Source organism: Podarcis gaigeae (assembly GCF_964106915.1).
Source record: "Podarcis gaigeae genome assembly, chromosome: 5".
Taxonomy (NCBI): domain Eukaryota; kingdom Metazoa; phylum Chordata; class Lepidosauria; order Squamata; family Lacertidae; genus Podarcis; species Podarcis gaigeae.
This window is the reverse complement of record NC_139681.1, coordinates 45,652,316-45,679,895: the sequence shown is the minus strand read 5'-3', so window position 1 is coordinate 45,679,895 and position 27,580 is coordinate 45,652,316. Positions and strand designations below refer to the sequence as shown.

Below are 27,580 nucleotides of genomic sequence, written 5' to 3'. Positions count from 1 at the left end.
TTTGTGAATCAGGCACAGCAGAGACTGTGGTGTCTTTATGACAGATGGTTTACTTGCACATATATACAACCAGTGCCCACGACGGAGGGATTCACAGCAACAACACTCCAAGAAGGCCTTGCTTTTCCCACAGCTGCAGCTTTGAGTTCAAGAAAACACAGAGATCAGCCATTGTGCTCTGACCCTCTCTCCAGCTTGCTGGCTGCTGTATTATTCCTGCCTTCATCTATCCCAGCCCCAGGATGCCACCATTTTCTTCACACTGCTGTATGACAGGGTTGACTCTAGACAAGAAAGATCTGGATAACTACTGGCTTTTGGAGAGCAGCCATTGCTTCTTCACTCTAGTAAGCCTTGCTGCAACCTGAAATATTTTTGGCACAAGGCACAGCTGAACCTAATGTTAGTCTGCATAACATTTCCACCAACTGCTTCCATTTTAAGGCCACTACAAACTGTGAGCTTGAGCTCTCCCTCATACCAAGCAACGTTTTTTTTCCTCTCTCCTGTCAACAATAGCATTGATGCAGAGAATATAAAATCCTAATAACCCCTTTTTTACTTCCCACTGACCTGTATCAAATTGTTCAGGGCCTTTCAAATCACCCCAGAAATCTATTTTTGCTTGCCAGCAGCTTGTCTCAGAAAAACTCCCCCACAGTTTTGCTCAGAAGATGGAACCCACTGGGCAGATGGAGCTGCAATATATTTCCCCTCCTTCTTTCTTGGATGATTTTTATTTTGCATTAGTGTTACATTTGCAAATAATCTGTGTTGTTCATTATAGAACAGGGTTGCTGTTTTTCCTAGATTGTATTTAGCATTTCTGCCAACCTAACAAACATATGTAAAAAAAAAAATACCAAGTACAGTGGTACCTTGGTTTACAAACTTAATCCATTCTGCAAGTCTGTTCTTAAACTAAAGCCGTTCTTAAACTGAGGCGCACTTTCCCTAATGAGGCCTCCCACCACTGGTGCTCTTCCACCATTCCGTTTCCATTCTTTGTTGTTGTTTAGTCATTTAGTCGTGTCCAACTCTTGGTGACCCCATGGTCCAGAGCACACCAGGCACTTCTGTCTTCCATTGCCTCCTGCAGTTTGGTCAAACTTATGCTGGTAGCTTCAAGAACACTGTCCAACCATCTCGTCCTCTGTCATCCCCTTCTCCTTGTGCACAAAGGAGAAGGGTCTTTTCCAGAGAGTCTTCTGTTCTCATCAGGTGGCCAAAGTATTGGAGCCTCAGCTTCAGGAGCTGTCCTTCCAGTGAGCACTCAGGGCTGTCTAGGTTTGTCATCGCTTTTCATCCAAGAAGCAGGCGTCTTTTAATTTTGTGACTGCTGTCACCATCTGCAGTGATCATGGAGCCCAAGAAAGTGAAATCTCGAGGTAATGTTCGCTAACCAGAACACTACTTCTGGTTTTGCGGAGTTCGTATACCGAGGAGTTCGTAAACACAGCTGTTCTTAAACCAAAGGACCACTGTACTATTCCATTGCTTCTACGGTTATTGTTGGTCAATTAATGTAAACATTTGAGAGACTAAAAGTGACTATAAAGAGCTGATAAGCACATCAATATTGAAACATTGAAAATGAAACATTATTTTCTGTTATTATTTTCCCAGTTTGGGAGGAAATAAAAATAGACAGTAAATATAGCTATTGATTAATTGCAGGTGTCAGGGAACTGCCATCAGTGCCGGAGAGAGAGAGCAAAATCCAGAGAGATTCCAGAGAGCGTCCCAGGATTGGGAGAGGCAGCCCATCTTCTGGAGAAGAGAATCAGCGTAGCACCAGTGGAGAAGGGGAGCAGATGGGGGAAGCGGAGAGGCGGTCCCATGACTCCTTGCCGGGGACCAGCGGCAAGAGTAGGGGTCCTCCGCTGCCTACGCCCTCCTTGCGCAGAAGGCTTTCGCGCAGAGAGAGTAGGAGGAGACTAGGCGTCAAAGAGCTTCTTTGCTGGAAGAAGTTTAAGAAACGCCCACTGACGGATTCTGCCAGCGATTGAGGCAGCCACGGGTGAGTGGATGTCCGGACAGAAAAGGTTCACTCAGGCAACCCAGCCAGGTGTTTGCACCGGCTTACGCACGAGCAACCCCTAGAACCATTACAGCAGGCCACGGTGTTGAAAAATTATTTTTGAATGCATTTTGGAAAGATCTAGCAAAAGAAAATAACAGTACAAGAGAAGTTTGTTTTCCCACTGATGGCCTATGACCATCCTCTCTACCTTGGATTTCAATTTATATGCTCATCTAGTGCAGTTAAAATGTGGAATTGCTTTTTCTACCCCTGCCTCCATGCAAATCCCTTAGCTTATATGCAAGCAAAGGAAAATGTTTAAATATTCTCAGATATATTTTTGGGAACAGATGTTTGAATTGCCTTCATGCAGCAATAATTGAAAGATTGTGGCTGGGGAATAGAGCAATATGGACTACGAAAGGACATCCATGTTGTCAGGATGTGCTTTCAATGTTAATTGTCTGTTTTAGAATTTGGTAATTTGCAAATAAGAAGCAATCGTAGGCTCTTAATATTCTGCAATAACAGTTTCAAACACTGCCTTGGGCACACAGTCATTCCAGAAATAACTTGGGGTAGTGTCTTATATGAAGGGGGAAATACTACTGATCTATGGGCCAGGGCGCTGAGTTTAGGGCAACCTAATGTGGAGAACAGGCCACTACAGATGGAATATGAGCTTAAATATCTTTCAGAGGTGCTGCTGCCTGTCCATTGCTGGAGCATGCCGGGGCACTGACTGGAGGGAGGTGGATGGCCGTCAAAGCAGCGGTGGCAGCAGAGAAAGTTCATTTGGTGGTTGCCACAAGCAGAGCTAGGCCTGATCTGGTTTGGAGGGAGTATTTGTGACGGAAAAGTTTGTTTTTGCTGAGCAGGATTTTAAGAGACAGTTGAGTAGGTTGGGAATGAGATTGGGAGATAGGGAGAGAAAGGAGAGAGAGTTGGTTCTGGGTAGGAACATCCGCTCAGGGGAATATATCAAAAGCTAGAGAAATAAGTCTCTGAGCATAGTGTGAAGGATAGTGTGTGGTGTCCTGTATGAGTAATTAGGCCAGGAATTAACTGGGAGGCTGAGCCAGGAGGAGTAGAAGCTGGAAAGATACAGTCTACTTAGGTCTCATTCTAGTCAGGAGGGGAGAGATTCTTCTACAAAAAGAGAAGACTCCCAAACCATTTAAGAGGGGTGTGGAGATCCCTTGGGTCTGTTACTTGGAGTACCTCAGGAATACGGGGTGTGCAACTGACAGGAAGTACCACCTTGTTTAAGACCCAAAGTATTAAGCAGCAACAGCTGTGCAACAACGGAGAAAGCACTGAAGTGAAATAACATTGCGGAACGGATTTAGTTCATAAACTGAGGTACCACTGCATTACGTTTTCCCTCACACAAGTCCCCCACAAGTTAATCTGAGGTAGTTTGTGGAAATTCATGGAATTGGTGTTCTGTGAGGTGGGTGCACTATATTGAAGTGAGAGTGGGCCCAACTGCACCAGGGGGAAAAGTGCCGTTGTGCCGTTGCGTGTTCACGGAGGAGACCATCATTACCGCCATGTCAAGGGCTCCAAAAGTTTGGCCCTGGACAGGGCCTGGTTGTGGAATTTACAGTTTGTGCATCACAATGGCTAAAGAGCACAAAGCAAGTAGTACGAATTTAGCATGCATCATGTTTGTAAGCCCATCTTAGAATCTGAAGGTGCTGAATACCTATTTAAAACATGGGGACTTAGCTATTTTACGCTCTTCTGGATCAACTTTGACCAGCTGGAAAGCTCAGTCAGCAAGAGGGAAGACATTTCACATTTTCAAAAACAAGCCAGGACCTGAAATGTGTCCCATGGCAGATCAAAAAGGCATTTAGCTCATGTAGAGAAATAAATATTGCTTAAGGACAGAGAATTTTCAGTACTAGAATCCTATACATTTTTTATGGGTTCAAAGGAGGCTCATTTAAGAGTGAGTGAGCCTAATGCAGCTTGGTGGAAAATATTCTCTCTAGGGAAGGTCCTGGCAGCCTGGGCAATTGGGCCAGACTATGGGAATTTTTCCAGATAGGCGAGACACATATTTGTCCAAGGGAGCAAGCACCCTTTCTTCATAGTAATGTCCTTTTTACAGAATTAATGTTTCCACGTGGAGCTGAAATGAAAGCTATAAATGCCTTGCATAAAGGTTTGTTAGTTTCTTTCCCTCTTCTCCCCCCCCCACCACAAAAACCAATCTAGCACTACACAAAAGAGAAAAGATGGCAAAACTAACAGCTGCCTTCTTATGGAAGCCACTAGAAATTACCTTAGGGCAGCAGCTTCACACATCAGGCTGTCCCATGACCACACTGCAAGAAAAAGAAAGGCAAGGCAATTTTATATGCAATTCTGGCAGCAACCATATCAACAAGTGGCAGCCCAGAGAAGTGACTAAGAAAAATGGAAATGGTAGGGAAACATTTCAAGCTGCTAATTTTCTGGCCAAAGGATGAAAAGAACTGGAGATGGAATCACAAGTTACACCCCTCAACTGCATAGCTGATCTCACCTACATTTGTAAGCACTGAGAGTGTCCTAGTGAAGGAAATTCTGAGGCTGCTTGCATACGCTGGGAGTAAATTTTTTAATGCAAATCACAAGCTTGTGTCGGTGTGATCTGGGCTGGAGCTGGAAACAAAGTGTTAAAGCCCCTACCCCTATATCAGGAATCTGATCTCAAACTTGAGAATGGGGTGGGAATCACGATTGCAGTTTCCTCTTTTTTTGTCATGCATTGAATTGAGCTTTTTCCAAAGCATGTAAGTGGAATCCCTTCACAGAACATTTCCCTTCCTCCCTCTCACACTTACACACACACGAAAATAAGCTGTAGGACACAAGAAAGATTCCCAACAAAACACGTGGTCATAAAGCACAGCTTGCATGTGCAAAAAAAAAAGTCCTTTCAGAAAATTGTATTTGTATTGTGTGAGGTTCAAAATGTCTATGATTCCACATTACTCATGGCTATAAATTGTAAAGAGGATATTCTTGGAAAAGTCAATTCTGCAGACAGTCTGCCTAATAACCTTTTTTCAGTTAATCTACATACAGTCATACAAAATTATGCTTTTAATGTATTTTTTGTGTTAGCTTTGTCCATTAAAAGGAAAACATCCTCAGCATGGATGCTATCTTCATAAATCTGGTGATCTCAGCGATGCAAATATAATCACTGAAAAATTGACTAGCTTCACTGGAATGCTTAGCTGGGGCGACATTAATCTTGTTTTCATTTCTGTGCTCATGAAGGTTAACTTGAGAGTGCAGGGATCATAAGCCTTTATTTTACTCCCAGCTTCTACTGCATGCAAATGCAGACACTCTTGGCACGAAGAGGGGAAAGTCATTTTAACCTTGTTAGGCCATAGGGGAAGGACCTGTCCTTTGTTGACATGAGAGTGAGGGGTTGAGAAATGCATTTATTCATATCACAGTTCTTCAGATCTATGCATGTTTGCCAGATGTTACTGATCCGGTCAGTGTAGGAAGAACATTTTGCTACTGATCTCGGTGAGAAAACATCTGTTTCTGCTTTGCAGATAGGTAGTTATCTATAGTAACACTTTGGTCATGGCAGGAAAACCACAACAATGTGAATGCTGCTGCCAGGTCTGCCATGTTCTAGAACTCACTGGGAATAGAGGCCTGCCCTCTTTCCAAAACATGTTGATCCTTTCACGATGCTTGGTAACAGCTAGACAGGCAAGGGGTGGGCCAACATCATTCATCATGCTGTTTCTCTGTTTTGTTGTTGATACCTCTTAGGGGTTCTGTTGTGGAAACTTGGTCATAATGAAGGGAGTGGCAGAATTCAAGTACAATTTTTGCTGGGGGGGGGGCAGGAAGACTGTATCTATAAGCAAATCAAAAATGACCCTTTAAAGCAGTCCTATGCTCAGGGAAAAAGTGTCTTACTCCTATGCAAATGTGCACAGGATTGCAGCCTACTGCTAGGCAGAGGAACACTCTCTTAGGGATGGATCAATCTGTCGGGTTTGTCGTCTTCTCTCCCTTTCCAGTCTTGTGTTCTGTTTGCCACATTTCTGCATCAGTTTATGAACACTTTTTTTAAAACAAGCCTTCACAAAAATATATTCAACCGTCTCGGGAACATTTCTCCTACTGTATACATTTTTGCATGCGGCCTTCCCCAACAATGCATCTTATTTTCACTAATCTGTACCAATTTGTACACATACTTCCCCCAACATATGAATTATTATGACCTTTTTTTGTTGGAAAAGAGCATCACAAGGTGCAGAATGGTGCAAATTCCGAAGAAAGCTGCATTTGGAATGTGAAGCAGCTGGTGATTACTGATCTAGGCTGCAATTTTACTCGAAAGTGGCCAAAATGCATTAGGTGTATAGTTATGATTTTTGTTTCCACCACTCTATATGAAAACTGCACATTCTGAAGACGTTTACATGCAATCATCTGTGGAACAAAATTTATCTTAATTGCCTTAGACTGAATTCATAAGCATGGTACTCATTTGACTAAAATGCATATCGGGTAGGCATGTGACATATATCCTTTGGCAAAACACAAGCACTGCAGAGTTTCAGAAATGTTTGCCTCAAACACTATATTTTCATCAGTGTACAAAAAAGAACACCCCTATTGGGCAAATTTCTGATATTTCCCAGGCTTGCTTTTGAAATATATAGTAATTTATCTTCAGTGTTTTGAGCACAGCAGGAACATCATCTGAGGAAATGCTTACAAATGGACATTATGCCTAGGGGCTCTACAGAATATTGGGCTCTGATATATGTCTGAGCTCCTAAAAATAAAAAAAGATATAAAACTCTCCAGATTTCATTATTTGAATGCATTATACAAATTAGACAGACCTACATATTATTGCAGTTGTAAAATTGATTTAAAGTGACAGAAGCAGAAGAGGGTTGTAGAGATAGGAAATACTGAGTTATGGATAGGGCCCACACTGAGTTAAGATTTCTCTAAACCAGTCTTCCCTCAAACTAGTGCCCTTCCAGAGGTTTTGGATTACTGTACTGCTCGCATCAGCCCTCAGCTGATGGAAACTGCAGTCTAAAATTTTTGGAGGGGCACCAGCTTGGGGCAAGCTGCTGTACACAGCCAGAGAAATGCATCTGAATATGAGCAAAAGCAATAGTTCTAAAAACAAAGTGTATTCCTTGCTTCAGATGATACACACGTCAAGAGTACGCCTCACCTCCCAAGAGACATTTCTCCTATACTGAAGAATGGTGGCCGTCTCTCAAAATGGTGGTCAGCACCTGCCATTTTTATAGGAACGAATATGTCAGCTGATTAGATGTCACTTTTGATTATTAAAATAGGCATAACTAATTAAATCACTGAATCAAATTAAATCAACTAACCCCATGTTCACCTGGCAGGGTCTGGAAAACCTCTGGAACCATTTCACCAGCAGAGATGGAGCACTGTTGGAGCGCCCCTGCTAAGATGGCAGAAAGCTCTGCTGGTGTAAATGTTCTACCAGAAGAGATGGGGAACCAGGTGTCTCAGGTGTGTGTAGATAGGGATGCTCTGGATAAAAGCGCCTTCATTACCTCAACCACTTAGAGGTTTTATTATAATCAAGTGGTATATACATTTTGTTAAAGATAGATAAATGAAACATACTTAGAGAATCAGCCTAACTTCGTGCCAGGCCTGTAACTGGTATAATAAATTTACAGTGAAAAATGTAGGTGGTGTGGGCTTTTATCCTAGTCACAGTGAAACAGGAGGGCACAGGGTATGGTCACTGCTCTGCCACGTAATCTCTCCTCTCCCTGCCCAGGTCAGGTGGCTTACAACATATGCAAAAGCTTGAGTTATAGGGAACCTCTTAAAACCACCGGGTAGGGTAATGAGACCTTTCTTGAGCAACAAGTCTTTACCTCACTTACATGGAAGCAAGTTCTACTGGAACCCATGGAGAAAATTGCCTCAAACTGAGCTGCAGTGAGTCCCTTAAACACCTTAATCCTAACAATATATGCTTTATGAACTCTTAGGGCAGAAAGCTGGCAAAGAAGCTGTGTTCTGACAGATCTGATACTCTTTTTTGCTCCTCCTTTAAAGAAGTGATTTCAGTTTCAGCCAGAGGTGTCACAGAAATGACAAGAGGATAACAGAGCATAGCAGCTGGCTAAAATTAGAACCCAGTTTGCTGTCTAACACATGTGGAGGAAGGAAATATCAAATGATGTGATGTTATTCCCATGATGTGCTAGTCAAGAAACAGTGGGTTCTATGCTGACCTTCTAGCCAATAGATTCAGAGAATGAACCAGGAAAGTCTAGGCGGCCACCAGGTGGCGCATTGGAAGATGGCCGACAATAACATCTCTCCGACCCACACGAGGTAATTAAGAGGCTGCTATGGGAAGTATGCAGCCTTCCCACCCACCCCCCAAGGAAATGGGGGGACTGCCTTGCCAGCAGTGGCCACAATACACCCCCGGATTCGAAAGAAGGGGGTGCCCGGTCACTTGGCACAAGCCCTCGGTGAAGTCGGCTCTTCCTGACACCGTCTCCAATTAGTGCCCGGGTTCGCTTTAGCTCGGAAATATAATTGGAAAGAAGCTAAAGCACATACATCAAGCGAAATTCGGGAGATAAGACTGCTGATTAATGGATCTCTGTGACCGGAGCGACGGATGGGACAAATAAATCAAGTGATGAACCACCATCAAGAGACTGGTATGTTTTGGAGTGAAATGGAAGGGGGGTGGAGGAAAAAAACTTTTCTTATGTGAGTATTAATAACCCTCCACCCCAGAAAGAAGTTCGTGGCATTTTATATTAATCACAAGCAGGAATTCAAGAACTATGTGGACTGAATTACAGATCAAAGAGATAATTGGTAAACAAAGGAGAACGGAGGAAAGTTTTATGACGCAGTTTTAAATAGCGTCTCGCTAAGACAGGCTTGTCCAAGAAAGATGGAGGGAGGAGGACCAGGATCATTGGAATGTGAATCATGACTGGAATATGATCTAAACCTGGCAGAGCCCTCCTGATATTTTGATATACAGGCAAGCCTGGAGAATTAAAGGACAGACCGAGGATAATTTTTTTACGGAAGTGTGGAATGGTGTCTGTTCCTAAGTGATATGATTCTTGGAGAGCGCAAAACCCACACAGAGGACATTTGTTTCCAACCCACTTGTGAAGATTATCAGAGATCGCAAAGAAAGGATTATATGATAACAAGAAGAGGATGAAGAAAGTAATAAAGAGACTATCTGGACAAAACTGGATAGAACTGTTTAATTAAAGCAGCAACATAAGTGATGCTTGGACCCCCGTTTGGAGCTTGAAGTATGGGTACCCCCAACAAAATTTAAAAATTTGGCTGTATAAATTGGAACTAATGTGATTTGGAAATAATGTGATTTGATTGGCCTGTTAATAAAAATTATTATAAAAAAAGAACCAGGAAAGTCTAAGACCTGTCTTATAGACCAATGTGACATCAGATGGAATCCAGGTTGCATGCAACTTGCTTAGTGAATTTTTAAACTTGTTTAGAGAGTTTTTCTTTTTTTAAAAAAACACCTAAATGAAATACAAACACAAAAGGAGTCTTCTAAGCAGCAGCTTCAGTCTCTACTAGGAGTCTGGAAAGTGTTCTGAGACATACTGAACTTATTTGGAAAAGGATGAAGCAGAAAACCATGGTTACCAGTTCTTGAATTAGCCTTCATCTTTAACCAACTTCAAACTGTGGCTTGCTCCAAACCTAGGTACCATAAGTTTCCCGGCTTGGATTCTTAGAAGATTGTGGTCAGTTTAAGATTTCTTAGTTGAAATCACAGCACAGGAGAAAGGGAATGGGCTGCATGCAAGGACAAAAGGCTCATTCATGCTGAATCCACCCATCTCCCTGACCTAAATCTGATGTTTCTCCACAGAACAAAACAGCTTTTTGGGTTCTTCGGTATCCGTATGTGGATCAAATCTCAACTGCTGTACAGAAGAAAAAAACTGAGACTTTCTTGTGCTTCTGTAAGAGTCACCCTGTAGTAAAACGGATTGTTTCTTGTATTGAACTTTCAGGTATACAGTACATAAATGGTTTCTTGCGTTGAGCTTTCATATATATAACAATCTTCTGTTTGTGTTTAAATAATTGGATGTTGTGTTTAGTGTGGGGGCCTATTAGCCCTAAAACTAGATACAGAACAAGACAGGTTTAGCTGCAGAAGACTGGTAGATCTTGGTTCTCATTTAACAAGATATAGAAGCTTAAAAGATGAGCAGAGGTCTCCTACCTAAAGTATTTCTGCTCCATAATAAAAAATGGACATGTAGCACCACCTTCTGGCTGCTTGTTCAAAAACACCAAGCAAATAATTAAGGACTGAAAAAGAAAACAGCCAAAGGTTGTGGTGTACTTAACCTTTGTTCCAAACAGGACTGCTGATCGTAGTCAACAAGAGAATGTTTGTTTTCTTACACATATCTCAAGCTGTTTAAAAAAATTGTTGTAATGGGCAGCTGCTCAAGAGTCTCAAACAGCCTTCCCCAACCTCTTTCTGTCCAGATGTTTTGGACTACTTCCATCACCCCTCTCAATTTGTGATAATTGCTGGACATGGTGGGAGTTGTAGTCCAAACATCTGGAGGGCACCACGTTGGAGAAGTCTGATCTAAGACAAAATATTGCTGGTAAAGAAGAAAAAGGTACACCATTTCCCAATATTATATTCTAATGTGTGTAAAGACCAACATTATTTTGGGGATCATTTTGTACAATAAGGCTTATCATGCCATCTTCCTATTGTTAGCAGCAAAGAAGTTCTATGTATGAGAATATATAAAATTAATGCGTATCGTTCTTGAATACTATAAGTTTAGAACAGTTTCTTATTAACCACTCTTCCCAATAAGCTCAAGGTAGATTTGTACCAGGGACTTCTTCTGCATCTCACTAGAGAAGAAAACATCTGCACACTATTGCACACAGCAGGGGCAGTGCAGTTTCAAAACTACACCTTCTCTATTTTGATCAATAGTAGCTTGTTAGAGAAAAGTGTCTGGAATGGCCAAGCTGAGAATGATCACTGTAATTAGCTTGATTGTAAAAGATAAGATTTTGTTCTTCACTGCAAGAAATGAGTAGCCAAGAAAAAGGGTAATGGAGAAGTCTTCATGCACATACACTATAAAAGCAATGCTTTTAAAAACCTTAAAAGCAGTAATGTCTCACTTAAAGTTTCCATTTTGATGATGAAATTGCATCTCTCTCAACAGAGACATGCTACGCTACACTAGCTATTATTAACAAAACAACTCTATCCCAATTGAAAAACAACAGTATCAATATTAGAACAATTTTTACCTTTACATTCAAATTGTTTTTAACTGCAATATTGGGTAGGTGACAAGTATTAGATTCAGCATCCAATGCCAGTTTGCCAAATGCAATGAATATGCTTGTTATAGCAACAAAACACTGACCAGTAAGACATCCATTTGAGCTACCTTTATGAACCAATACAGATTTCAAAAAGGTGAGAGATTCTACTGTTCTTGATCCTCTGAAGTTAGGATTTCCAGTCAGGATACAATCATTAGCACCAACAGCAAGATTTCAGTCCTCCATACAGGGGCAAATGGTAAAAGAAAAAGTTTGAAATGTTTGGGGGTTTTTAAATAGCTTCTTAAGATATTAGCATTTGGTACAACAGTTTCATATAATTTATATTTTGGCTGACATGTAAAAGGAGACATAGCCAAAGTCACAATAAATCAAAAACAATTTTAGTCATTTGCTTCCCCCCCCCCCCCCGGGGTCCATTATTTTTTAAAAAATTAAAACTGATTTTAGACGGCTTTTGGTTTTCAACCCAGCGGGGAAAATATTGAACTTCAAAGGGGGCGGGGTTCAAGAATATTGCTTTTGTAGTAGCGTTATGGAATCAAAGTTGAAGGCAGACATTGAACACTGTGCCTTTAGAAAGATAAAATGGTTTTGTGGATAATTTCAATGCATTCTCTGATCTCATCTTCCTTGATCACCAGCGGGGGAGCCAATCGGATGATATCACCATGTGTTGGTTTGGCCAGCAGTCCATTGTCACGGAGTCGCAGACACACTTTCCAGGCATCGTAGTCTTTAAAAGAAATCCAAAATACAGAATCAAATATGTGCTTTACAACCAACTGAAGTGTGCATTACATTTGCATCCCCACTTTTCCTCCAAGGAGTTCAAGGTGGCACAGGTGTTTCTCCTCCTTCCCATTTCTTCATCACAACAATTCTGTGAGGTAGGTTAGGCTGACAGATGGCGACTGGTCCATGGTCACCCAGTTTGCTTTTATGACCAAGTGGGGATTTAAACCCCGATCTTCAAGGTCCTAGTCCAACACTCTAAGCCACACTACATGAAGGAGATAGGTTGTGGTTTCATTTCCAGACAGGAAAGAAATTTGTTCAAAGTCTGTTTAGAAATGGCAGCTTGGACAAATATTTCAGCTTTGGCCACAAGAGACCAGGTGTGCTCCCACTTTTTAGACAGTACATAAACTTGATTGAACTTACAATTTTTTTCCAGAAAAAAGCATGTCAAGGAGTCTGGGCTACTACCTATTTACCCCAGGCAGGAGGACTTCAGACTTTTAGAACTTTCTGTTACAATTGAAACTGACATGGTTTGTCTAAACCCTATTCCTAGAGCATCCTCAGTTTCAGGTATTTTGGGTCAAAGTTCCCTATTCTCCTTTTGTGTGTTTTTTCAAATACTGCCTTTTTTATTCAAAAAAGTGAAAAAGGAGAACAGGATATATACCCCCAAGATATATACCTTTACTCAAACAGCAGCAGCACCTAATTGATTCTGAATGGATACATTATTATGCTATTGCCTCCAAACTGGAACTCGCACAATTCTCTTGCAAAAGTGAAAATGGCCTTGAATCATGCTGAAGTCTTGTTAACACAGTGTAAAAACAGCCTTACCTTTTGTTTCACGAATAACAATAGCATTTAATAATCCTTTTCCTCTGACACAAGCCACAATATCTGACGGAGTCTTCATAAGCTCATTCCTCAATAAGTTGCCCATGATTTCTGAATTCTTAACTAACTTTTCTTCTTCAATTACCTAAAGCAGTTTGAAACAAAGGTAAGAAAACTGAATGAGGGAGGGAGAATCATAAATACGTAAACATAAGGTTCAGTTTGTCTCTCATCACAAGACCACTACTAACCATAATTATAATTTATAATTACTTGTAATTATATTTACTAACCATACACAGTTAACCATAAAATTACAAGTCATAACATGGTACAGATGTAAAAAAGAAGTCTTCAATTATGAAGACGTGAACAAATATACGACACAAAGCAGATACACAGATATTTGGTTACTTTTATTATTAGACAAGTTGAGGGAAATGACTGTTAACATGCAGTTTTCGAGTTATTTAAATACTGCACAGTGTTAGTATAGTCGTGCATAGCATTCATAGACCTTAAACTGATATTTACGTACCTCGAGTGCTGCTATGGCCACCCGGCAAGCCAATGGGTTCCCTCCATATGTAGAACCATGTTCTCCAGGTTTAATGGAGAGCATGATTTCATCATCACATAGTACCGCTGAAACCTAAGAACATAAATTCTGCACTGAGACAACATTTACCAAAAACTTAAGAACATTTTTCCTTTGTCCTGCTTCACAACACCGCAGAGGTTCCACTAAATTACATGTCTGTGATGTTTTGGCATCATTATGCATTTAAGACTGTAATTCTGAAAGTTGGGGCTGTGTTGGTTTGTTGCTTTGTTTTTATTGATATGTAAAGCAGCTCAGGGAGTGTTTACAGCTAAAGAGTGGGGCAAAAATGCTTTAAACAAACAAACAAATCACTTTGCTGCCTCCCCCCTACGGTTACCGCTACTGCACAGAGTCTAAGGCTATATTCCTATTTATTTCCCATTGCTTTATAAAGTATGCATTCCTCAGTAAATGCTTTGCAGAATGAACTGCAGGTAGGTACAATTGCCTGTTTACTGTGCTCAGCATTTATTTACCATTTTTAAACTTCTGACTCAGCTCAAAGAGAGTTGCAAAATGCTGGATGTGGTACTCAGGCTACTCAGCAGGAAAAGAAATTCTCCATTTCAAAGCTGTTTTCACCAGACAGTCATGTAAGTGGTCTAGAGAACTTAAATGGCCTGATCCTAAAGACATTTTACTGGATGTGATAGCCACCGATCTGAACAGACCTTTTTTCCAAATATATACTTAAGATTCCAAACTAAGCAATACTTGTTCAAAAACAAGAGAGCTGTTAACCTACCCAAATCTACAGCTAGTTTCATAATACTATATCATACTTCAAAATGATTGCTTTGTGGCTAGTTCCCCTGGACTTAGTTAGAAACCTGGAGCAATGTGATGGAGAAATTTCCCTTCCTGAATATGATTGTTGTTCTTGCCCAGCTAAAGGGATTAACAATGGAGCAATTTCAAGTATTAGAGTACAGTACAGTGGATGCTCGGGTTGCGAACGTGATCCGTGTGGGAAGCACGTTCACAACCCGCAGCATTCGCAACCCGCAGCGCCACATGTGCGCACACACGGGCCACTATTTGGCGTTTCTGCGCATGCGCAAAGCGCGAATTAGCGCTTTTGCACATGCGCAAGCACCGAAAACCGGAAGTAACCAGTTCCAGTGTTTTCAGGTTTGGCGCGGTGCGCAACCCGAAATCACACAACCCGAAGCGCCTGTAACCCGAGGTGTGACTGTACCTCAGCTCAGTACTTCTAGCCTGTTACAGGTCTGACCTTGGAAATTCAGAGCTGCAGGACCACATCTGAATTGGTCAGCATGCAATCTGCATTACACCAACAGGTTCGGTTCAGTCCCTGGCATCTCCAGAAGGGACTAGGAGAAAACCCCTTCTGAAACCCTGGATGGTCACTGCCATTCAATGTAGTCAGTACTGAGCTAGATGGATCAATAGTCTAACTCAATATAAGGAAGCTTCCTATGTCCCCATTTGCTGAACACTGTCATATTGTAAGAACATGAATCCTGGAAGATAGTCCTAACTGACTCCACTTCATCAATGACCCTTTCATTAAGCCAGTTTTGTATCTTAAACCTGTTGAAATCTCCAAAAAGCAGTTCAGAACCAGCTGTTTCTCATTATTCAGTATTACTTACAGGATAAACACCTCCAGACAAGGCCTTTCCAAGCAGGATCATATCTGGTCTAACATTTTCATGATCGACAGCCAGCATTTTCCCAGTCCTTGCCAACCCAGTTTGAATTTCATCAGCGATAAAGAGAACCTGTTTTATTTTAAAAGGAGCACATATTCAAGAAGTATTTCCTTGACAAGGAAAGTTCAGCCCAAACATCCCTAGCAACTCTCGACCAAACTACAGAAACTGGTATAATTAAACAACTAGCTCCAATGTTTAACCTCTGCTCAGCATACTGCTATATCACACCACATCTAGATCGCATAACTTTAAAAATTCTAGGCTACATTTGTGCCCACAAGATTCTTTACAGTAGTAAAATTTCACAAGCCAAGAATGCTTAACAGCATTTCACTTAACAGCCCCTTTAGAACTTTTCATATGAGAGGCCTGAATATCACTTGCATAGTATTATCAGAGTCTCATCATGCACTGGAAAGCATAAAAGAAAATAGCTTCAATCCAGAGAGCCCCTTTAGACTTGCATAGAGAGGGACTTGATGAATTGTCATTCAATGAGCATTTAGTTTGTTTTGTTCTCCTTTAAAAGAGAAGATTCTCCAAAGCCAAACTCCAAATGAAGATCTTGCGATATGGCTTTCTTAACCCCATTCCTAATCTACATTTACTCTGTCTGATCTATTATGTGGTAAAGTCCAAATGATGTATATGTTTGGAAGCAGGAAGGTCATTATAATCATTCCACAGGGTGAAATTTGCCACTGCTGTACCCCAAGATAAACCAAAATATTCTATGGAAACAGCCCTATCAGACTGAAAAGCAAAGACAATTTATGAGTTGCCCAGCAGTGGGATAAAGTCCATTTAAAAGGTACACAAAGTATATTACAACAACCTTGTCGTCTACTTAAGACAGACACAGAACTGATAAGATAGTAGAGTTTGAGCAACAGCTCACTTTGGGGAAAAGTGTTTTACCAGGTCAAAACCGACATCATTGGTGAGAAAAACACTGATTTATTTCTAATAATAAAAAAAACTATACCACTTACTACTGGACCTTTGGAAGATTCAAGTAACTAAATATTAGATTGTGCTAACCAGCAGTGTAAAAAAAAGTTTTTTAAACATATAACAGCATTATACGATTGTTATATTTGGTCTAAACAAGGCCTGTTGTATTAGTTAAAAGACTTGGCCACTTTCCACAGCTTGAATGTTGTGTTCTTAGCACAGTGGTTTACTTACATTATGCTTTGTGCAAAGCTCTCGCACACCTGTGAGGTAACCTTTATCAGGAACAACGACACCAGCTTCCCCTTGAATTGGTTCCACCATGAAAGCTGCTACATTTGGATCTTGAAGTGCACGCTAAGGACAAGTATATTGCAATGAAGAAAGACAGTTACTGAATGCCGTTATGGAGAGATGCAGAACAAGATTTATAACATTCTTTCTCCTAACTTCTGAATGTCTTCACAAAACGGAAGATTGCAACACACCTCAAGAGCTGGCAAGTCATTGTATGGAATTATTTCAAACCCTGGCATAAATGGTCCAAACCCATCATAACTGGAAGGATCTGTAGAACTTGAGACAGCAGACATCGTTCTTCCCCAGAAGTTGCCAGCTAGGAGGAGGGGGGGGGGGAAGAATGAACAAAATATATAATGTCTCAGTTACGTTATGCAGCCTAATCAACTCAACAATCCGAAGATGTCGAAAGACACCACATCTTTCTAAAAGGTAGAGATGCTAAAGATGTAACACAGTTGTGTTTAGATCAAGGATGGGTAACCTGCGGTCCTCTAGATGTTGCTGAACTACAACTCCCATCATCCCACCCAACATGGCACAGGTATTAAAACCTCCTTGCCCAACTCTGGATTTTAAACAGCATTTAATGTTGTGGAAATTGATTCTGTTGAAAATGAATAGCAAAATACAGATTGTTTAATCATTGTTCACCTTGTACGTTTGCCATGTATGCAGGTGCCAAAGAGTTGCAACTTCCCAAAGTTATAACAAAACAGAGTCTTTTACCCAACATGCTTGTCCAGGGTGAATGGTTACAGCATGCTGTCTTAACAGAGCCCTAATAAGTGTTGTTTATGACTGTAGCCCTAATTTGTCAGCACCATATTCCCACCCCGCTTTCACCCATGAAAAGAAAGATTAATCTCTTCTCACTTAGGTTTCGGTTCTTTACGGCACCAGAGACAATATAGGATTTGATAAATCGGAAGGTGATGAGGGCACAACTTTGCACATTATTTTAACTTAGTAAAGTGATGAATACATTACAAGCAACAAACCATTTAACAGGGGTGGGAACTTCAGGTCCAGAAACCAAAAGTGGCTTCTCTGGTCTTTCCACCCAACTCTTGGGACTTTCCCAGAACACATTTTCTCTTCCCTGACCATGCCCCTCAATGGCCCTTTTCCTCTCTCTCATCAAGTGCAGCTGCCATGAAATGTAGCTTACTTTACACAAGTAAGTCACATCTCTTGCTTTGTTCACTTTTTGCCTCTGGCCCCACCCATTGCAAGCATGTGGCTTGGGAAGGAATGCAAAATGAGGCTGCAAAATATTTCCTACTACTTTCTAACAGGTTTAAGTAAAAGACACAGAAACTCCATTTTTAATACAAAGGTATTCCTACAGCATGTTGTTGTTTTTAAAATATGCATGATTTCATAATCCAAAGTCTCCAATACCTTTGTTATGCCCACCTGCAACAAGTTCTTATGATATTTAAAACTCTGACATACCTGCAAAAAGTATCTTTGCCTTGTATTTGGGAATTCCTTTCACTGTATATGCCCACTTGCGAGCCAGTTTACACGCTGTTTCTCCAGCCTCCACTCCTAAAATAAGAGAGCACAAAAGGTGGAACCAGGAGAGGGGTAGGAAGAGAAGGAGAACTCATTACTATCAGAAGCCACATGGTGGACTATTACGGAAGTATGCCATGCAGGGTAAGAGCCTAGGGCCCTGGAAGTGTGGGAAGGGACAGCTAAAAGCAGTGTGATGTTATCAAGAAGCTGAGTTCTGCTGGAACTCTGCACGTGCCTTGGAACCATGTTTGTACTTTGGGAGTGTCATTGCAAAGTAAGAGAGAAAGAAACATTGACTTAAGCTAAACGCCCTCCTATAGCAGCAGCAAGAGCATGGCCCTACAGCAGCCTTCCCCCACCCCCCTCTCTGTACTTGCTCAAAATTTTGAATACATCCTTGAGCTGAAAAAGGTTGGAGACACAGCACTTTGTGTGCAACAGATTTCCAAACACGCAGGAAGCAAGCCCAAATTTCATGGAATCCACAACTGTTCTCTCTAGCTTCCCACTTAAGTGACAAAAGCTGTCCGTTTACATGCTTTTTAGGAGGACAGAACAGAAAGCATTACCTGTGTTCATTGGAAGCACTTTGTTGTATTTGAACATTTTTGTGATATACTCTTCATATTCGCCAAGTACATCATTGTAAAACGCTCTTGAGGTAAGGGTAAGTTTGTCACACTGGGCTTTCAGAGCAGCTACAATCTTTGGGTGACAATGGCCTTGATTGACAGCACTGTAAGCACTTAAGAAATCGAAGTATTTTCTGCCTTCAACATCCCACACATAAACACCTGGGGGGCAGGGTTAAACAAGCAGATATACAGTATTAGGAGAATATTAACAATTGATATATCACACACACAAACCTCTGGTGACATATAAAACAAAAAAATAATGTTGATCATTTATTGTTTTTAGCATTGAGGCATAGGGTGAATGATGCAACTGATTAAGTCATTCAACTGCTAAAAATCATTGTATAATATTTGGCTAAATAAAAAAGCAGCACTTCAGTATAGATATACTATATAAACAGAATGGCTGCTTTAGCAAAACTGAACAGGAATGACACGAAGTACAGAATTCACATTTCTCAACTTCCCATACGTACTTTTTGGCACAGTTACCTATGCATTTTCTGTGACTGTAAGATAACTGGCTAAGCTATTTTGTGTCAAGCGCTGTAGTAGTACTGAGAAAAGATTGACACTTGAAAATACAAATTATCTGTGCGATGCTGGGGTGGGGATAAACTTCATTCTCTTCCCTTGAAAATGGGCTGTTTGGTGCTGCATTTTCCCCAAGGTAGTCCTGCTAGCACAAGCCAGAGGTTACATTTTTGGCACAGCCTAGGGCAATCTGCTCAATGCTGACTTTAGCTATGAAAGACTTGTGGCCATTTCACATAGATATCAAATGTGTCTACCAGGCACAGCTTCGTAAGCACAGGAATGAATAGCTAGCTTCCAAAATGACCATCATTCGGGTGACACTGACTTTTCACCCACACTGTTCAACATGCACCTTCTAAGGTAGATCAGGTAATATGCATCTGAGCACAACATCTCTTTGTAGGCCAACAGTATAAAACTATGGAAAGGCTGTTTTATTTTCAAACTTCCTAGGTGAGAGCGAGACTCCATGCCTGCACCCATCTGCCACAAATGCTATGCCAAGGCAGGCTGCCAGATGCCAAAACAATAAAACTGCCTGCTTGTCCTCATGGAAGCATGAGGGATACTTCGTACTTTGCTACACTTATCCAGCTACCAAACACATGTTCAGGAAGATAATACTAACCTAAGAAGCTGCTAATTTGCAAATGCAAACCAGTAAAAGAGTTGACCTGAACACAGTTTCCAGACGCTTGTTTTACTACAAGCTTTAATCTTGCATTATGAGGTTACATAGTAGCAAGGAAACAGACTTTGAGACCATTTGCGCTTCTAATTGGGCTAAATAGGCATTCCCTTGATTTGGTGGAGCTTGTCAAAAGTAATAAAAGTTCAGCAAACTTGTAGATCAGGTGGTAAGTATGCTAAACAGTTGGTGCCCTAAGGTCAGGATAGTCTAGTGATTTATGCACTGGGGAGACGCCACCAATAAAGAATGCTAACAGAGCGCTACCAAAGCTAGACGTTAGAATTATTTAGATTAGGGGTGTGGAAGCTGCAGTCCGTGGGCCAGATGTGGTGCTCCAGGCCTCCCCATTTGGCCTGCTAGGCCACTTCACCCCAAGCCATTCTCAGCTGCCTCACACCTGCCCCATCAGTGTGGCTGCGGCAGGTAAGGACAAGCTGATTTAGGTGCACAAGTGAGCTTCCTGTGGAGAACCAGTAGGCACAGCTGATCCCTGCAGAAAGCAGGTTCAAACTCACCTCCCATCCACTGAGTTCAAGCCTACTTTTCAGGGACTTCCAAGCACTGAACAGGGCTCTCTGCAAGGCGTGTATGATGCTTTGAAGTCGCTATCTCCCTCTATCCCAGCAGACCACATTTGACAGATGGGCTGGGCCACCACTACCCCCTATTAATCCCCTGACGTCATCAGAGGGAGAGAAAGACCTTGGCCACCAGAACCCTGGTTTACATTAAGGCAGGTTTTAAAATTTCAAACGATAACCGGAACTGAAGGCAACATAAACCAAAGAACTGTGGAAAACAAAGGCAATATAAAAGAGCAGTAAGTTTTTCTAACAATACACACCACACTGAATGCCATATGATCTGTTGTTTTTTATACAACTAAATGGAAATGTGGTGAATACTTAAAGAAATATAACAACCAGATAAATTTCCAAGTAAGGCTAGATATATGAGCAGCAGCTAAAAATAACTAGAAGAGGTAACTAAGGAGATGCAGCACAGCAAGGCTTAAAGAAGAACCCATGGAGGGATGTGTGGGGAAGTCAAAGAATAAATGATGTGTTGCCAACTGTATAATGTATGTATAAAAATTTATATATGAGAAATGTGGCATTTTTATGCTCAGAACTCTCAAGCATTCTAGGTTTTAAAGCAGGTCAGGGAACCTGCCGTTCTCCAAACATTACTGGACACCAGCTTCCAGCATCCCTAGACAGCATGGCCAAGAGTCAGACATGATTCCCAGCCCCTAGTTTAAAGGCAATTATGCCACCTCTCCTGAGTTGGTCTCAAATGCCAAGCAGCGCTCAGTGAGCCAGAAATAGAGGAGCAGGCACAGATTAATTCAGCCAGTGACAGCTGCAGGCTGCTTCTCACAACTCTTTGCAAAATACTTACCCTATGCATCATCAGGGAATGAAAGACCGGCAAACCATGTACACATGGCTATGCCTGCTGCTGCCTATCTTTCGAATTCAACATGCTTCTGTCCTGTTCAGACAACTAGGATAGTTCTCACATTTGCATATTGCACAATGCTGGCTAAGAGGAAGTTACTTTTAACTTAATCACCAAACCACGACAGGAGAGCTGTGGAACTAGACTATACAAATGACTGCCCCTACATTAAATACAAAGGTAAAGGTACTCCTGACCATTAGGTCCAGTTGTGGACAACTCTGGGGTTGCACGCTCATCTCGCTCTATAGGCCGAGGGAGCCAGCGTTTGTCCGCAGGCAACTTCTGGGTCATGTGGCCAGCATGACTAAGCCGCTTCTGGCGAACCAGAGCAGTGCACAGAAACGCCGTTTACCTTCCTGCTGGAGTGGTACCTATTTATCTACTTGCACTCTGACGTGCTTTTGAACTGCTAGGTGGGCAGGAGCTGGGACCGAACAACAGGAGCTCACCCCATTGCAGGGATTCGAACTGCCGATCTTCCGATCGGCAAGCCCTAGACTCTGTGGTTTAGACCACAGTGCCACCCACGTCCCTTCCTACATTGAGAACCATTATATGCCTCCCCACACCCTGCCGAATGCCAACTTCCTCTCTCTCCTTGGAATCTTCTTGAAACTGTTTAGGAGAGGCAGACCCATGATCCCATAAGACAAGGGGGGGGGACTATCTTCCCCAGGAAGATAGTAGTAACAGTGTTTTCTTTCTTCTGAGTTAACACGGTCAGGAAAACAGCTGAGATTGCACATACACAGCAGCCAGAGTATCCCACATTTCTGTTCCCAAAGAAGCATCATTGTTGCAGTGATGATACAAATGATCCCTGCCACTGGAAAGCATTAAAGTTAAAGGCTGAGTTAAGCTTCCATCCCTAGCCTAAGAACCTATTGGAAAGATTAAAAGTACATACCTTTTCCTTTTTCAAGAGCAACAGGGAGCGGGTGGTAGTTATGTGCACCATACTTGGCCTCACGCTCAAATATGTAGTCGGATGATGGCGGGCCTTGGACTGTTTTCTTAGTTGCAACTGACGTAGCTGAACTCACTGAAGCATGAACGCCTCGACAGAGAAAGCCAAACGACTGCCGATGGGCCAGTTTAGAAAACATGGTTACAGTATGCTGAAGGTCTGAAAAAAGAAAAAATGGCACATAGTGAATTGGGTCAGAATCATCAAACTCAAGGGGGCATCCGCTTCAACACCACAACTGCAAACGAAACCTATACAAATAGTTGTGATTACATGCAGGATTTTGAGCGGGCCTTCTTACATAGACAAAGCATTTCAACACAGAAACCTAGATCCTAGTGCCCTATTAAAAATTCTTCACAGAACAGCTAATGTGATCTTCATGAGGTAGACACAGACTTTGCACAGCTAATCTAGAAAACATGGGACAACACAGTAGACCCAAACCCAAGTTCCCAACCCAAGAGTCTATCTTATATGCAACACACAACGAAACATACTCCTGCTAAGGTACATGCCTTCCCCATTAGGTGTGAGTTCACGCCAGGATGAGTCATGGAAAGTTGCATCACACCAAGCCTGTCAGTTAAAAGCTTTGGTATGCTTAAATTACCTTTGGATATCTCACAGTCAACATCCAGATTTGTGCTCAGCTTATAGCAAGGGCGGGGAGCCTTTCTCAGTCCATTCCTTATTGGCCAATATTCTGAGGGCCACATGCCAGTGGTGCGCAGGGCCAGAGGCAAAAGTGGGAGGAGCCACAGGTGTCGACCACACAAGAGTGTGGAGGCTTATATCGATACACATACACCAACGTACATTATTGCAGTTCAAGAACATATTCCAGCCAAGCAACACTCAAAGAGGGTGCAGAGAAGTGCCTGGGAGGTATGTGGCTTGTGGAGAGTCCTATGAGCTGGACAGAGAGGCCTCAAGCTCCTAGACCTGAGGTTCCCCATATCTGACCTACAGCTTGAAGACCAGTATTGCCAGTTCTCATCACTATGTTCCAAGCTCTGAGCCATGAAACAACTATCGCATAGGCCCTGCATCTTGAAAACCAACATGTAAGAAGATGTGCTAGAGGATTTTCTATAGCATTTTCAATTATCACTTGTTTTTCACTGTTGGTCACTTAGCAGCAGATAAAAAGCCATGAGAACTTAACAAAAAAATAATAATCCCAAGTGCCTAGTTGCTTTGATTCTTAAAGTCCTGATGCAGGGATTAGAAATATTTTTCCAGGCTGCTGAACTCTACTGCAAATGTTCCCCTGTGGAGCTTTTAAAGAACAATTAATCTGAGTTACAATACAACCCTTGTCACCAGAGCATTGCAACACTGACAGCAGACAGACTAATCTTCAATATAAATAAGACCTACTATTACCTTTCAGTATCATTTGGTTCATAAGACCAAAGGGGATTGTTGTGGTGGTTTTTTAAAAATGGTTTATGCAAGCATTTGAAGAACTAAGCAAAACCATACACATACAGTCCTCTGCTCAACCATCACTAGACGGTTCATTTAAAAGACAGGTAAGTCTATGCCATTGTGTGTGTGCTGATTAATAACTGCTTGTTATATTAAACATGAAACAGAATATATTGGCCAAGGAAAAGAAAAGCTAAAAAAAAAAATCTTAACTCTTCCCCCATCCTAAAAAAAGTGACTTTACTAGATGCTTATACTCACTTGTTATAAGATGTTTAAGCAGCATCCCTCACAGTGGAGTGGGAAAGTAAAACACATTTCTAGGAGTGCAGCCTACGAAAGCTTGATTCTTTAATGAACTTGCATGGGAATAAGGCCCACTGAACACTGAAAGACTTGTTTCCAAGCAAACATATATAGAACTGCACTGTTAGTATCCTACCATTCCAGCATACAAAAACGACATATAGCTTTGCTAGTTCATAGAATCATAGAGTTGAAAGGGATCCAAGGGTCATCTAGTCCAACCCCCTGTAATGCAGGAATCTCAGCTAAAGCATCCATGACAGATAGCCATGTTGTACAGGAAAAGTCAACAGGTACCTCTGTTAATATTGACAAAACATGTTACTGGAGTTCCAATGTGACATTTAGAAATTTCACCCCCCAAAACAGCAGGTGTTGCATTACGTAAGATTTGGATAGGACCCAGATTTAAAATTGCATCACTGAAAGCTTGCATCAGGATGAACTTCTCAATGATAGGACTATACAGGCCTGGCCCACTACACACCCCTCACAGGGGGAAAAAGCTAGCTTGCTTAATAAGCATATACAAGAAATAAATGCTGGTTTTAGAAAGAGGCAAATTTATGGTTTATTAAAATACTATGAATCTAACTGTATCTGCTGTGATACTTACTGTCACTTCCTAACCTTGGCAAGTGTGATGAGTTGCCTTTGAAACCCTTCTCATAAGGCAACAGCACACAAAAGATGAGGCATTAATATCTCTCTCTCTCTCTCTCTCTCTCTCTCTGTGTGTGTGTGTGTATAAAACCACAGAAACTGTTTTTGAGAATATTCAGATTTTATATTTTCTGTTCATATAATACATTTTTACTTGTAATGTTTTTGGAAGAATATTCTAAATCTGCTGGTTATAAAGGCATTTTGAATGAGAAGTAAATCCACCCAAACTGGTGCTTTCTCAGGTCCATTTTCCTAATTAACCCTTTTAGCTTTACAGCCTAGTTACCAAATTCATCTCACTGCCAAATATTTACAGACACATCACTACTTGCAAATAGTGGAAACAAGGATAGTGATGCACATGGGTAAAGTGCAAGAAAGCAAGGTTTTCAGGTGTCCAAAAATCCGGGGGGGGGGGGGGCATCTTAGCAAGGAAAGGACATCTGCCCAGTGGAGCTGAGAATAGTCAGGCTAGAAACATACAATATTTCTTCAGAGAGCTAGCATCAGTAAACAAGAGACACTTGCTTGAGGCATATATACCCATCCCACTTTTGCCTTCTGAAACAGGTTTTGCATGCTTCATGTTGGTTTAAAAACCCACAGAAGCCTGTTTTACAAAACACTAGTAGGACAAAAAAAAAATGTGTTTATGAGAGAAATGGAGGACCTGCAGTCCTCCAGATGCTGCTGGACTACAACTCCAATTATCCCTTAGCACTGATTGTGCTGGCTGCAGTTGGTAGTCTAGCAACATCTGGAAGGCCCAATGTTCCCCATATTGGGTTTATTACATGGGTAGTAATGGTGGGGAGAACAAAACAGGAACTCTGCACAGTTTTGATTACCACACCTCAAAAGGAACCTTGCGGAGTTGGAAAAGAGAGTCTCTTTAAAAGCAGTTTAAACCAAATCATGGAGGATAAGGTTAACAATGATAGCTGTGTACTACTTCTGGTGTTGGATACATTATGCCTCTGAATACCAGTTGCTGGACAGCACAAGTGGGAAGGGTGCTATTATGCTCATGCCCTGCTTGACAATCCCATAGGCATCTAATTGGCCCATGTGAGAACATGTTGGATCAGATTGGCCTTTGGCCTGAACCTACTGGGATCTTCATATGCCTCTTCTAGACCAGTTTTATCTTAAAAGCTATGGCCTATTCCATCTCAGGTTCCCATTGTACTGTGCCAGAATACCACTAACAGTGAACTATACATGTCTACTCAGCAGCAAGCCCCATGGGACTAATGCCCGGGTGAGTGTGCATCTATTTCCTTTGCTACCCAGTTTATTTACTCTCAAGGAAACCAGAAAAAGCCAGGGGCCTCCTTTAGCTGAGATCTTGTACCAGCAGGGTTTTATGGCTCTGCAAAAATGGTAGAAGTGAAAAGGGCCATCAAGGCTCTCTAAGGACGAGAGATGAATGATGGCGACTTATTAAACTTGGAACACGGAATACATCATAAAACAAAAACAAACCAATTGCACACACACACACACAGCCTCCCACGTGCACATTTTGAAAAGGCAGAGGGTGTGATAAGGCTTCACGTACCCACCGCAGGCTGAAGGGTACTGTGCATACATTTCTAGAGACCAGCTGGGGCTAAAGCGCAGGAAGAAGCCAGGGTTTGCGCACGCCCGTTGAAGCCGGTCGGGCAAATATGCATACACTCTGTGCATGCTCAGACACGCAGCGTCCCGTTACGTGCTCCAGAGAAGCCAGAGCAGCCCACGGGTCTCCAGCAGGGGCTGAGGATCCAAATTACTTTGGGGAGGTTCGGGGGGGGACGGGACGACAAAGCAGTAAAAGGGGAAGAGAGCAAAAGGACGCCCATAGGAGGGAAAGCGCTGCATGGCCAGGGCCTCGCTCCAGCCCGACGGCCGCCGCCCGCTCCCCATCCTCCCGGGCATGGCGGGGTGCAGCAGCCGCGGAAGGGGGTCCCCCCGAGGGAACAAGCACGCGGCCGGATGGCCGCCTCCTCCCCACACCCACTGGGCCTCCCTCCCACCGCCGCGCTACCTTCCCGAGGCGACTCTCCTCCGCTTCGGCGAGAAAGGGCAAGCGCGGTTTCCTCGGCCGCCTGTCACAGCTCAAAAGACCGGCCACGTCACAAGCCCCCCTGGCAAGACGCGCCGGCGCCGGGGCGCCCCATTGGCCTCGCCTGCACGCCGCACCCAATCACAGCGCGGCGAAGGCGCCTCCCCCGGAAGAGCTCCTCGCTATTAGCTGCCTGCCTGTCCCCACCTCTGCTGCTCATTGATCCTCTTCGGTGCATTCCTAGCGCCGCTCTCGACCAATCAGGGTTTGCGCGTAGGGTCCCTCCTGGGCGCTTCCTCTTTCCTTCTTGCCTCTCCGATACGGATTAATGATCAAGCCTATCTAAAGCATCCGTGAGAGATGGCCATCCAAACGCTGCTTAAAAACCTCCAAGGAGGGAGAGTCCATCACATGCTGAGGATATTAATTTTTGTCTATGTCTTTATTTAGACATATTTTAAATAAATAAGGCCCTGTATGTTCAGTTGATTAGACTTATTCCTCCAATGGTAGGTAGTTATTTCTAGATCCAGATTTTCTTGGGCATCTGAGTTTAAAAGAAGAAGGGAAAAGTTCCACAAATTTGAAAGAAACCATAGAAAAGAAGGAGCAAAATCAATGAACGGAATAAGCGTTCAACACCCTTCCCGTTTCCTGTTCCTCTGAGGCTGCTTTTCTCTAGGAACAATGACAGGGTTTTGCCACATGTTCCTGTTTCTGCACTTCAACTCCAAACTCATCTTTTTTAAAA

The 27,580-nt window shown here is 42.3% G+C and overlaps 1 protein-coding gene and 1 long non-coding RNA gene across 4 annotated transcripts; both read right to left on the bottom strand.

Moving 5' to 3' along the window:
• Nucleotides 1-30: 30 nt before the first annotated feature.
• On the bottom strand, nucleotides 31-4,838 carry LOC310845300. The gene is made up of 2 exons (XR_014564628.1): nucleotides 4,317-4,838; nucleotides 31-139 (listed from the first exon to the last, which is right to left on the bottom strand). It is a non-coding gene; the product is annotated as an uncharacterized lncRNA (long non-coding RNA).
• Nucleotides 4,839-11,527: 6,689 nt separating this feature from the next.
• On the bottom strand, nucleotides 11,528-27,040 carry OAT (ornithine aminotransferase). Of its 3 annotated transcripts, XM_083740108.1 has the most exons (11): nucleotides 26,449-26,848; nucleotides 26,344-26,394; nucleotides 22,317-22,535; nucleotides 18,649-18,873; nucleotides 18,014-18,109; nucleotides 16,744-16,871; nucleotides 16,490-16,612; nucleotides 15,239-15,367; nucleotides 13,557-13,670; nucleotides 13,019-13,163; nucleotides 11,528-12,173 (listed from the first exon to the last, which is right to left on the bottom strand). In XM_083740108.1, exons 2-11 carry the CDS (start codon nucleotides 26,369-26,371, stop codon nucleotides 12,013-12,015), a joined length of 1,368 nt encoding a protein of 455 aa, XP_083596234.1. In that variant the 5' UTR covers nucleotides 26,372-26,394; nucleotides 26,449-26,848; the 3' UTR covers nucleotides 11,528-12,012. The 3 variants fall into 3 exon arrangements, with proteins under 3 accessions (XP_083596234.1, XP_083596235.1, XP_083596236.1); XM_083740109.1 differs by lacking the exon at nucleotides 26,344-26,394 and having other exon boundaries at nucleotides 26,812-27,040; XM_083740110.1 differs by lacking the exon at nucleotides 26,344-26,394 and having other exon boundaries at nucleotides 26,785-26,913.
• Between the last annotated feature and the right edge of the window lie 540 nt (nucleotides 27,041-27,580).

What these genes read in the sequence shown, in the direction of transcription:
- OAT (XM_083740108.1), bottom strand. Translation starts at nt 26,371, where the DNA reads ATGCACAGTACCCTTCAGCCTGCGGTGG. An exon ending in AGTGCTTCCAATGAACACAG is followed by an intron (nt 18,110 to 18,648) that starts GTAATGCTTTCT and finishes CTCTTATTTTAG; the next exon opens with GAGTGGAGGCTGGAGAAACA. An exon ending in TGTTATTCGTGAAACAAAAG is followed by an intron (nt 12,174 to 13,018) that starts GTAAGGCTGTTT and finishes TTTCTTTTAAAG; the next exon opens with ACTACGATGCCTGGAAAGTG.